We start from the raw sequence: 12,846 nt of genomic DNA, 5'->3' as shown, positions 1-12,846 counted from the left end.
TTTGGGTGTGCCGAAAGCCACATAGTTGTTAATCTCCAATTAGACAAAAACAATACATTCTGTGGTTGCCTTCTACAGTTTCTTAGGAATGCGGCTTTCCCCATAAAGCCCTTTCTTTCAACAGTTTAACAGTTTAAGTATAAACTGCAACTTTCATCATTGAAAATCATTTGCAACCTCATATCTGCAAAGTGATCATTGTTTTCCTTTTTCTCTCTTTGCCAGTGCAAAAAGCAAACTTCCAAACAACACAAACCCGAATTTGGAAGAGAATTTAATCTTCATTCTAATAGCATTTGTACACAAAAAATAAATCATGGACTCTAAAAGAATGTACAAATAAATTGGCAAAGTACAAATTTATAATCGATCATCTGGGTACTTGATCGATGAAGTCACTATTCAATTGATCAGATTGCATTGCTGTTTCCTTGCACTGTCCTCACCATCCCAGATCTAACCTTGGAAGGTCAAGTTCTGGTTACTCACAAAATAAAGGCATTTAGACCACATTGTTACACCTTTTCTCTTGACCCCTTAGGAACCTAGACCCTTTCCCTTAAATGTCACTTATCATGAACAGGAACAGATTGTACATTGGAACTTGGTTCACTAGAAGAGATAGGACCTTTGCCCTTCCCATTCTGGCAGCAGTGCAAAACCTGGTAATTAGACAATTGCCAGTGATTATTAATATTGGCTTTTTTGGGAGGGGGGTGATTAAGAGAAAAAGAGGGATAGAAAGAGGAGAGGAGGACAAAAACAGAAACAATATTGAAATTATGTAGGGGACATATACAAAAAAAACTGGAGAATGACAAATCTTAGGTGAATGGGTATTAAATAGTTTGATTAAAAATAGGCAAAATAGTAAAGAATAGTACTGTATATTGCACAAGTAAAAGGTGCAGTGAGTTTCCTCCTCAATTAGCATTTACATTTCCACTTCGATTTCCCTGGCTTAAACGTCCCATTTTCAGCAGTTCCTTACAAAGGAAAGCAGGTATGTTGCCTACTTGCAAATTCAGTGATTTCTCCCATTTCTGATGTCAATCCTGCATTCCCCCCACAATCTCCATCTTGCCAAAAATATAGGAGCAACACCTGGTACCAATCCAGCTGAGATCAAGAATTTGCCAAATTTGAATCAATGATATAAAACCCTGCCAGAGTCTGTTAATACATCGGCCATACCAAATCACTTGGCACTGATTCTATCTGCAAGTCAAATAGGTGCAGTTACAAGTCTAAATGGAAGCACATGTACTAATGTACAGTCAGCAGGACCACATACAATCTTTCAATGTGTCAACTTGGGCTTAAAACCTCCCCTAAACAAATTAATGTGGTATCTCATACTATTGTTTAAAAATGTCACTGTTGTGATAATTTCAAGAATGCGGAAATGAATTTATCATAAAACAAGTGGAAAACCATGATAAGGGAATGAATGCAGGAATGAGTTTTAAATGATTCAGCTATCAATGAGGATTTTTGTTTAAAAAGCCCCAAAATTTTGTACATGAACTCTTAAATCTTCCTCTCCCCAAAGGTCACCAAAAACATTTTAGGGCAGCATGACCCAAGGTGAAAGTCTATGGGTTGAGCTGTAATTATTTCTACTAATTCAGGCTACCAGAATGAAAACAATCTTCTATTTTAATGCATGTTTGTTCCAGACTAAAGCTTATCTCTTCCTAGCAAATATGTTAGACTCCAAACAAGCACTTAAAATTCCATGGTGTAGAAGCAAAAATGGCAGAAAAGAATCTGAGTTCCATGGAGTCTTAATGTAACACGGCTCTTCAAGACCAATGAGTAAAATTCAAAATGACGTCTCACTGGGGTCTTAGGAGATTGTTTCTCCTGGATTTGTAACTATGAAGCAAGGTGGTCAGATGCTGGCACTCTTGAAAAGACTGGGAATGAGTTTTCATCACAAGCACATCTTATCCATTGATCAACCACAGCTGATTTGTGCCAAAACCCAAGTAGTTTTGTTCCATGACTAATTTCAGTTTGAAGCTGCCTGTTGTAAAGTCACCGTCAACTATCCATACTGCTGCAAGCTTCTGAAAAGAAGAGGAACACAGTATTAACAGGATAAAATCAAACAAAAATAAAATCATTCATAGGTTGCACACTATGATTTTGAGTAACTGCAGTGAAACCTTTTTTTTGATCTGTTCAAATAAACAATATTTCAGACTGCAGTTGTGCCACAGGGGCCCCCACAAAAACTGTCCAAAAGACGAAAAAACTAGATTTAGATTTTCTTTAAAATGTTACAACTACGTGTAATACCCAGGAGTCAGTTTCCAATGGCAATGATTAATGCAAACTAGCACACACAAACATACCACACAGAGCCCAAATCGTCAACCTATTTAGAAGCTGCTCATTTTACACACTAGACCCGGTTTAATCCAGGCAAAGGAATTCGGGTAATTCTCCTATAACGCCTTAATTGGGTTCCCATGTGGCGCTGTGTTACAGATAGAAATAATGGAACCTATGGGAAAAACATGTTTAGCAGCGAATCACAAAAAAACCAGAAAAATCGAAACAAAAGTAGTTAGATAATATACAATAGTTGCAGGAGTAGGCCGTTCTGCTCTTTGAGCTACAAACAATAGCACAACATAAGTAAATGTTGACCTGGTTTAACTGACTTGTTGTCTGGTATTATAATTGCAATTCATCAGAATCTTCAACTGATTACTCTCGATTGGCATCTTTACCTACTTCTGGATTAATGGCGCTGGAAGAGCACAGCAGTTCAGGCAGCATCCGAGGAGCATGTATTCTTGATGAAGAGCTTTTGCCCAAAACATCGATTTGACTGCTCTTCCAGCACCACCAATCCAGAATCTGGTTTCCAGCATCTGCAGTCATTGTTTGTATCTATACCTGCTGACTGCACGATATTCTAGCCAGTCTTCTAATACCATCCAGTGGTAACACTGCACAAGGCAGATCCCAAAATGAAACCTGCCTTGATAGATCAAGGGCTGAATCTTAACTGCTTTCACTGCGTGTCAGTTTTGTCAAGTTTCTCCAGAGGGTTTCACGTTGTGATGCTTAAGGAGATCTCTCACTTATTCTACAAAATCCACCTGATTTATGACCCATCCCATCCCTTGGTGCCCCTCTCTCACATTCTAGTCCTATCATATCATGTGCCATTTCCAAAACTACTTAACACTTCCTGGATATCCCAGAATTGACCAACATCTGTACTGCAGCAGCATCTTTAAAAAGATATTGTGCAACATGACAAGAACTGTCAGTTCTAAGCTACTCTGCATGACTCCTGACATTGGCCCTGGATGCAGCAGACAATGGAAAATTGGTCCCCTCTTTTGGGCAGGGAGATGGAGATGCTGATGGGGATGGGGTGATGCAGAGGCAGGACACCCTTTTCCCCCCGAGGCCAGAGGATACTGTTCCACTGGAACCACACCAACCTGGACCAGGGTTACCATCCAGGCCAGTGCAGTTTCAACCATTTCAAGGAATGCACAGAATGTAGGAAGATGATCAATGACCGTCTCCACTCTGCCACTATCTTCTCATTGATACTCACATTCACTATCACTGCTACTGTACCCACCATTTCTTGTAATATCATCCCTACGTACTTTCAGCCTTGCTAACATTTTAACCTAACCCCAAATCTCTTACGCACAACCTATCCACACCCTCAGGATACCTCCACACATGCACCACAACAGTGTGCCTTTCTCTCTCTCTCTCTCACTCACTATGTGCAGAGTTTCCTGCCCCTGACCACCCAGAGCAGCTGACTGACCATGTCCAAACCTCTGTATTGGTGTTGTTTTGCAGTTGGTAATCACAGTGATAAGTCACAAACAGATTCACAAGAGTACGCAGGTATTCTTTAACATCTAAACATATTTTTTAAAACAAAGAGGAGAGGAATAAAAACTCTTCATATAAACAAAACCAAGTTTCAAACTGCTCAACACTGCCCTTTTACGGTTATTCAATTCTAGTGTAATTTCACTCGTTTCTTCTTGAAGTTTTAATTTAGCAGATTTTCTGTTAACAGTTCCTTGCCCTCAGGCTGCAGAGGCATTTTCACAATGCTTTTCCAAGTCCATTAGCACAAACATTTCACAAAGCTCTTCACAAGGCGGCACATGAGCCAAGTGAACATGTGATGCCGATGCAGAGTCCAGTCCTCCACAAACCATGATACCCAGTGCTGGGCATGAGAATTGTGTAACAGCAAACAGGAATCTGCTTTATAAAGAAAGTTGCCAATTCACAAATTGTGCTTACGAACATACTTTATACGAGAATTACCTGCTCGTACAAACGCTATCACTTTCTTGGAGACAAGACCAACTGCCAATCTCCACTGTATTTCCATGGCAATATCCTGCTAGATATGTTAATCAGTCTAACTGTCCTGAGAACCAAGATTGAGAGTTAACTGTTTCTACTGCACCCCTTGGCAATAATTATCCAATCAGCACTTTCTTCTCATGCTGTGTTTGTGCCCCTGATCTCCTTCCCCAAGTTGTTTCTTGTACCCTAGTCTTTGAGTACAATACAAAAAGTTTCAACTTCTTGACTACTTTGAGAAATGTTCAACTTCTATACTATGAAGTAAATATTTACACTAAACACACAAATTTAAGAAATAAGGCATAAACATTTTGGTTAGGTAGACTGTCAACTTCATAAGAAATTGTGCAATGTTTGATTTAGAAATGAAATCAAAATTCGCTTTCTTTACCATTTATGTATAGGGAATGCATCAAAATTCTCACTTTCAAGTAAATTCCTAACACACACGCAAAGCTGTGCAGTTTTATATTTGTTTATGCAGTCTGATCTGCAGTAAATTTATCCCAGAACAAACATCCTACCAATGAACTGTTCATGTATTTCAGATATATTTCACTTTTACCATGTGAACCAATACTCAGCTATTGTATATCATACTATGCCCAAGGCACCGTTGTAACTGAAACAACAGAAGTACACCACAGCCTAAGCCTACGTCATGGTGAAGACGATGACAACGGAACTTTTCAGCATATACCCCAACACATTCTACCCAATCTCTCCCCATTAGACAACCACAGGGAAAAAAATCTACTGAACTTTAACTGTATCTATTTTAAAGTGAGTATATCCTTGGGTAAGAAAATGAAAATTTTTAAATATGATCTCAAAATCTTGCTGCAATCACCTAGATTCTATGTACTTCAAATCCCATGCAATTAAAGTCAAAAATATGACTTTCCTTTTTAATTACTTGATGTAGGTTCATATTAACATTCAGCGATTTGTATACAAGGATGCCCAAGTAGGTAATTCTATTCTTCCCCATGCTACATTCATCTGTCAACATTTTCCCCCAGTTGCAGCCAGCTATTCAAAATGCGTATTAAATTCAATGAGGGAATCAAATTTAATATTTACAAGTTTGCTGATGCCAAAACTAAATGGGATTGAGTGGTGAGGAGGACTAAAGCAGCTCACGGGCAATTTAAACAAGTTGAATGGGCAAACATATCAGAAGCTGTGTAATATGGTTAAGTGTGAACATGTAGGGGAAAAAAAAACTATTATTAATTTGTGACGGCATGGGAAACATTGATATACAAAGGGACATCAATGTTTTTGCACACCATTCACTGAAAGCAAGCATGCAAGTGCAAGAGTTTTTTGGGGGTGGTGGATTTGCTGCCTTCATTGCAAAAAGAGTTTGTGTACAGGAGCAAGAAGGTATCATTGCAACTGTATACTGAGACACCAAACCTGCATTATTCCTTCCAGTTTTGCTCTCCTCATACATAATATGCTTACGGTAGAGCAAGTGAAGGTTCACCAGACTGATTCCTGAGATGGTAGATTTGTCATACGAGGAGAGATTTGGATGACTGGGCCTATTATTTACTGCAGTTTAGACAAAGGAGTGTCGATTACATCTAAATATTATGGACAAGTTGAATGCAGAGATGACTGCGTCCCTTGGTCATATGGTCTCAGGAAATGTTACAATCCATTTTGGATTGAGATGAGGAGACACGTGTGAAATGCTCTACCACTGAAAGCTAAGAGGGCCAAGACACTGAATATAATTAACCAATAAATAAATAATTTATAAAGACTAAAGTCTCAAAAAGGCATAGGGAGGGAGCAGGGTACTGAAGGAGAGAATCAGTCACAATCATGTCAAATGGCAGTGGGCTTGATGGGCCAAAACTCCAGTACACAGCTGGTCTTACTGTGAACAGTGAATGCAATAGACAAGATTGAAAGGAATACAGGGAAGACCAGAAGGTGGCTAATGGCGTGCCTTTATTTAAGAAAGGTTGTAAAGCGAAGCCTGGGAACTATAGACCTACAAGCCTGACATCAGTGGTGCCTTGTCAGAGGTAATTCTGAAAGATAGGATTTAGTTATATTTGGAGGGGTAAGGACAGATTAGGGAAAGTTAGCAGTTTTGTGTGAGAGAAATTATGTCTCTCAAACCTGATTGAGTTTTTAGAGGAAATAACCAAATAAATTGATGAGTGCAGAGCATATATGTTGTTTACGTGGACTGCATTAAAGTCTTTGACAAGGTTCAGCAATAGGTTTACTATTAGTTCAGGAATAGGTTTACTATTAGTAAAATTTGATCACATGAAATTCAGTGCGAGCTTGCCAATGGACTTTATAGTAGGAGACACAGGGTGGTGGTGGAGGGTTGTTTCTTGGACTGGAGGCCTGTAACCAGTGGTCTTCCACAGAGTTTGGTACTGTATCCACTTTTATTTGTCATTTATATAAACAATTTGGATGAGATTATAGGAGGCATGCTTAGCAAGTTTATGGATGACACCAAAATTGGTGGGATAGTGGACAATTAAGATGATAAAAGATTACAAAGAGATTTTGATCAATTGGGTCAATGGGCTGAGAAGTGACAAACAACTAATTTGGATGAATGAGAGGTATTGAAATTTGGTAAAACAAACAAGCACAGGGCTGATAAAATGAATGGTAGAGCCCTGGGTAGTGTTGTCGAACAGTGACACCTAGGGGTTCAGGTACATAATTCTTTGAAATTAGAATAGTACAGGTCCTTCAGTCCTTGATGTTATACTGACCTTTTATACTGCTTTAAGATCAGACTAACCTACATACCCTTCCATATGCCTATCCAAGAGTTGCTTAAATGTCCCAACGTATGACTCAATTACCACCACTGGCAATGCATTCCCTACACCGACCACTTTACACAGGTTGTAAAGAATCCACCTGACATTTCCCCTATACCTTCCACCAATCATCCTAAAATTATGCCTGTGATAGCCATTGCTGCCCTGGGAAAAAAAATTCTGATTATTCAGTCTATCCATGCCTCTCATCATCTTGTACACCTCCATCATGTCACCTCTCAACCTTCTTCACTCTAATGAGATAGGTCTTAGTTCCCTCAGTCTTTCTTCATAAGATATGCCCTCCAGTGCAGGAAACATCCTGGAGAATCTCCTCTGCATCCTCTCCAAAGCTTCCACATCTTTCCTATAATGAGGCGATCAGAACTCAACACAATATTCCAAGTGTGGTCTAACCAGGACTCTATAGAGCTGCAGCGTAGCCTCATGGCTCTTAAATTCAATCCCCCTGCCAATGTAAGCATACACACCATGCACCTATCAACTTGGGTGGCAACTTTAAATGATCTATGTTTGTGGACCCAAAGATCCCTCTGTTCCTCCACATTGCCAAGAATCCTGCCTTTAACCCTGTAATGCGTTCAAATTCGATCATTCAAAATGAATCGCTTCACACTTTCCAGGTTGAACTCCATCTGCCACTTATCAGCCCAGCCCTGCACCCGGTCAATGCCTCATTGCAACCTACTATAGCCCTCCACACTATCCACCACTCCACCAACCTTCATGTCATCAGCAAACTTACTAACCCATCCTTCCACTGCCTCATCCAAGTCATTTATAAAAATCACAGATCCCAGAACTGATCCCTGTGGAACACCACTGGTCGCCAAGCTCCAGACTGAATACCTTCCATCTATTACCACTGTCTTTTCCTGTATCCCATACATCCTTACTTTCTGAATGAGCCTACTATGATGACATTATCAAATGCCTTGCTAAAATCCATATACACCACATCCACCGCTTTACCTTCATCAATGGGCTTTGTCACATCCTCAAAAAATTCAATAGGGCTTGGCTCTCACAAACCCATGCTATCAAACTATGGTTTTCCAAGTAAACATAAATCCTGCCTCTCAGAATCGTCTCCAATAATTTGACCAAAGATCTAAGGCTGACTTACCTGTAATTAAGTTAAGGCAGCATGTAGCATGCTTGCTTCAATTACACAGACCTTTGAATGAGAGTTGGGACCTCATGTTGAGGTTGTACAGGATGTTGGTGAGGTGCCTTTTGGAGTACTGTGTTCAGCTCTGGTCACCTTCTATAGGAAGGATACTATTAAATTGGAGGGGGCTCAGAAAAGATTTGCTGGGAATGGAGTTTGAGTTATTAGGACAGGCTGGGACTCCCCCCCCACCCCCTAGAGTGTAGGAGGAGGTTGAGGGGTGACCTTATAAAAGGTTTATAAAATACTGAGGGGCATAGATAAGGTGAACAGCAAGGGCTTTTCCTTCAGGTGGGGGAGTTCAAAACTAGGAAACAGATTTTTGAGAGAGAGGAGAAAGTTAAAAAGTACACATGGGCATTTTTTTAAAAAACACAGCTGTTTGTGTGTAAAATGTGCCGGGGAAGTGGTGGATTTAGGTACAGTTACAATATTTAAAAGACATTTGGATAGATATATAAATAGGACACGTTTGGCGGGATATGGCGCAAATGATGGCAAGTGGTGCGAGTTTAGTTTGGGAACATGGTCAGCGTGGACTAGTTGGACCAAAGCGTCTATTTCCATGTTGTATGACTCCACGACTCTGAATGGCCCATTCCTACTTTTATTTTCTACGTTGAAATGGTCCTTAGCCTTTTGTAATCTCTTTGCATCAGAGATTCAGCTTATTTTCTAGCAAGCTTTGCAACAAATGTTAACTTCAACAATTCATAAAAAATGCATTACCTTCAGACTCCTGGTTGTCTAAGAAAGGCGCTGGTCCCCATATCCTAACTGTACCATCATCTGAAGCACTAGCCATCATGGATGGGAGTTGTGGGTTCCAGCTAACACAGTTTACAGTACGAGTGTGTCCTGTCAGTTCTGCTATTGGCAATTCGCTCCGCTTGTGCCAAATATAAACCTTGTGATCTACAAGAGATTTTCTTTTGTTAACATACAAATTAAAGCATTGTTTCAGTTCCTCGCATGCAGATCCAACTCAATTCACAAGTTAACTTAAATGTAAGAGATTGAGTTTCTCATTAACATCCCATTGCAATATCCAGACTAAGCAGTCAGATGAGTACTCTATTCAGCCACTTCCTTCTCAATGATCTTTAAAGAGGCAAATATATAATAGTATTAGATACAACCTACCAAAAGTGCAAATTTGTGTTATGTGCTGGTAATTTCCCACCCCCCTAAAAGGGCCAGTTTCAAACGTTTTTTAACATATAAAATTTCTGCTAAACCTCAATTCTAGTCAATGGCCACCTGTATAAACAGAATGGGGACTGAAAGCATTCCATCAGCCATTTCCACAATTAAAGTGCATGTAACAGTATTTTTTAAAAAATATCACAAGCCAAAGTTCATATTTTAGAAAGAGATTTGTTTCCAAACTGTTAACCTTTGCTATTTGATTTAATCTGCACTTGGAGAGGCACAGATTAATCAAGAACAGTCAGCTTAGTTTTAAGGGGACATCATATCTGAACAACTTGTATGAATATTTTGAAGAGGTGAACGGGTATGCTGATGAGGCAATACATTTGCCATAAACTACTTGGACTTCAGTAAGGTTTTTGATAAGGTCCCAAATGGAAGACTCATAGGAAAAGTAAATGCCCATGGGATCAAAGGAAATTTCGCTAACTGGATCAAGACTTGGCTCAGCAACAAGAACCAAAGGGCGATGGTTGAGGGGTGAAAGAGACTGAAAGCCTGTGTCCAGTGTGTGTTTCAGACTGGAAGCCTGGGGTTCTGAAGGGATCTATATTGGGGGTCTTGCTGTTTGCGGTATATATAAATGACTTAAATTGAATGTAGGAAGGTTGATCAATGAGTTTGCAAATGACACATGCATTTGGAAAGACAGGGTTTGATTAGAAGTAGTCAGCACGGCTTTGTGGGTGGAATATTATTCCTCACAAATTTGTTAAGAGTTCTTTGAAGAAGTGGTCAGGAAGATTGATGAGGGCAGGGCAATAGACAGTCTATATGGACTTCAGTAAGGCCTTTGATAAGATTCCACATGGTAGGCTGCTCCAAACGGTTAGATTGCATGCAATCAAAAATGAGCTGACAAATTGGCTTGATGGTATGAAGTAGAGGGTAATAGTGGAACGATGTTTATCAGAATGGAGGCCTGAGACTAATGGAGTGCCTCAGGATTGGTGCTGGGCCCATTAGTGTTTGTTATCTATACCAATGGTTTGGATGAGAACGTACAAAGCATGTGTGATTTTTGTGAAGATTTGTAGCTCAGGTCGAGGTTCAGGTTGTAAACTTGCTTGCTGAGCTGGTAGGTTTATTCTCAGACATCCTGTCACCATGCTAAGTAACATCATCAGTGAGCCACCAGTGAAGTACTGGTGTTCTGTCCTGCTTTCTATTTGTGTGTGTTGGTCGGTTAAGGTGGATAATATCACTTCCAGTTCTTTTTTCTCTGAGGTTGATTGATGGGGTCCAAACTGATGTGTTTATTGATGGAGACCCTGTTTAAATGCCAGATCTCTAGGAATTCCTGTGCGTGCCTTTTTTTTTTACCCTGTCCTAGGATGGATGTGTTGTCCCAGTTTAATTGGTGTCCTTCATCTGTGTGTAAGGACCTAGCGACAGCTGGTCTTGTCTTTTGGTGGCTAGTTGGAGTTCCTGTACCCTGAAGGCTAGTTTCCCACCAGTCTGTCAAATGCAGTGTTTGTTGCAGTCCTTGCAGGGTATTTTGTAAATGACTTTAGTTTTTCTGGTTGTTGGTACAGAGTCCTTTAGATTCGTCAGTAGCTGTTTCAGTGTGTTGGTAGGTTTGTGGGCTACCATGACACCAAAGGGTGAGTGTGGTGTGGTAGCCATTTCAGAGATGTCTTTGATGTATGGTAGCGTGGCTAGAATCTGAGTGTGTTGTCATCTTCTTTGGGTTTGTTGTTGAAAAACTGACAGACTGTGTTCATCGGGTACCCATTGTTCTTGAATATGATGTATATGTATTTTTTTTCTGCTGCTTGTAGTTCCTGGGTGTTGCAGTGTGTTCTGGCCTGCTGAGATAATGCCCTGATGCATCTTCGTTTGTGGGTGTTGGGATGATTGTTCCTGTAGTTAAGTATCTGCTGTGTGTTCTTTTCCTGTAGACGTTAGTCTACAGTTCTCCACTGAATGTTCGTTCCACTGTGACATCTAGGAAGGGGAGTGTGTTGTTGTTCTCTTGCTCTGGTGAAATTTATACCAGTAAGGACATTGTTAATGATATTGTAGGTTTCCTCTAATTTGTCCCGCTTTGCGATGACAAGATGACATCCACATAGCAGACCCAAAGCCTGGGTTAGAACGCGAGAGGGCTGTTTGTTCGAGTCTCTGCATTACTGCTTCTGCTAGGAAGCAGAATATTGATGATCTCATGAACATCCCGTTGATTTGTTTGTAGGTATTCTTATTGAAGGGGAAGTGGGTAGTGAGGCACAGGTCTACTAGCTTGAGGATGCTGTCCTTGCTGATGGAGTTGGTGCTGTCTGGGTTTTGTGTCCTTGGTTTGTCTAGTAGTGAGGGTAGTGTTTCTTTGGCCACGTTGGTGTTAATTGATGTGAACCAAGCCGTTAAGTCGGCAGAGACCAGGACTTCGTACTCTCCTGTCTTGGATGTCTTTGATGATGTTCAGGAATTCTTGGACGGAGTGGGTAGAGTGGCGTGAGTCTTTTACTAGGTATTTCGGTTTACAGTGAAGTTCCTTTGCCAGCCTGTATGTTGGTTTACCAGGGAGTGAGACTATGGGTCCGAGGGGGGATCCCTGGTTTGTGCATTTTATAGAAGTGGCCTAGGTAATCCGTAGATGCGGGGTGTGTTGGATCCATCCGGTTTCGTTCTTTGGAGATCTGTCTTGTTAATTTCACCTGATTTACGGAGTTTCTTCAATGATGCTGTGATACAGCTTTCTAGCTGTGGAGTCTGGTCTATTGCCACCTGTTGGTAGGTGCCGGTATCTGTAAGCAGTGAGTTCGCCTTTTCAGAGTCTCTAGCCACACTACCTTAACAAAGACCTCTCAGAGATGATTATCAGACTACTCTGACACATTGACATTGTGGTAGACCACAAATCTACCAGCATGCTGAAACAGCTACTGATGAACCGAAAGGACCCTGTACCAGCAACCAGCAAAACTAAAGTCATTTACAAATTATCCTGCAAGGACTGCAACAAACACTACTTCGGAGAGACAAGCAGGAAACTAGTCACTAGGATACAGGAATCCTAGTAGTACACAAACCCACCAACACTCTCAAACAAAAACTAACAAATTTAAAAGACCCAGTACAACTCATGGACAAAACCAACGCCATCTAAAAAATTCCATGCAAGGACTGCCACAAACACTACGTAGGACAAACAGGAAGAAAGTTAGCCACCAGGATACATGAACACCAGCTAGCCACAAAAAGACACGACCCCCTCTCCCTCATAGCCATACACACGGATGAAAAAAAACCCACCAT

The 12,846-nt window shown here is 40.6% G+C and overlaps 1 protein-coding gene across 1 annotated transcript in view; it reads right to left on the bottom strand.

Annotated features, from left to right (window-relative positions):
- Window positions 1-257: 257 nt before the first annotated feature.
- The window catches only part of LOC132833548 (WD repeat-containing protein 26), a gene marked incomplete at its 5' end in the record, with an annotated part of 101,686 nt that continues 89,097 nt past the window's right edge, over window positions 258-12,846 (bottom strand). The window contains 2 exons of the mRNA XM_060851913.1: window positions 258-2,072; window positions 9,106-9,291. Coding sequence (XP_060707896.1) covers window positions 2,047-2,072; window positions 9,106-9,291 — 212 coding nt within the window. The remainder of the gene's footprint in view (window positions 2,073-9,105; window positions 9,292-12,846) is intronic.

Source organism: Hemiscyllium ocellatum, chromosome 3 (genome assembly GCF_020745735.1).
Source record: "Hemiscyllium ocellatum isolate sHemOce1 chromosome 3, sHemOce1.pat.X.cur, whole genome shotgun sequence".
NCBI lineage: Eukaryota > Metazoa > Chordata > Chondrichthyes > Orectolobiformes > Hemiscylliidae > Hemiscyllium > Hemiscyllium ocellatum.
This window is presented reverse-complemented; position numbering and strand designations above follow the sequence as displayed.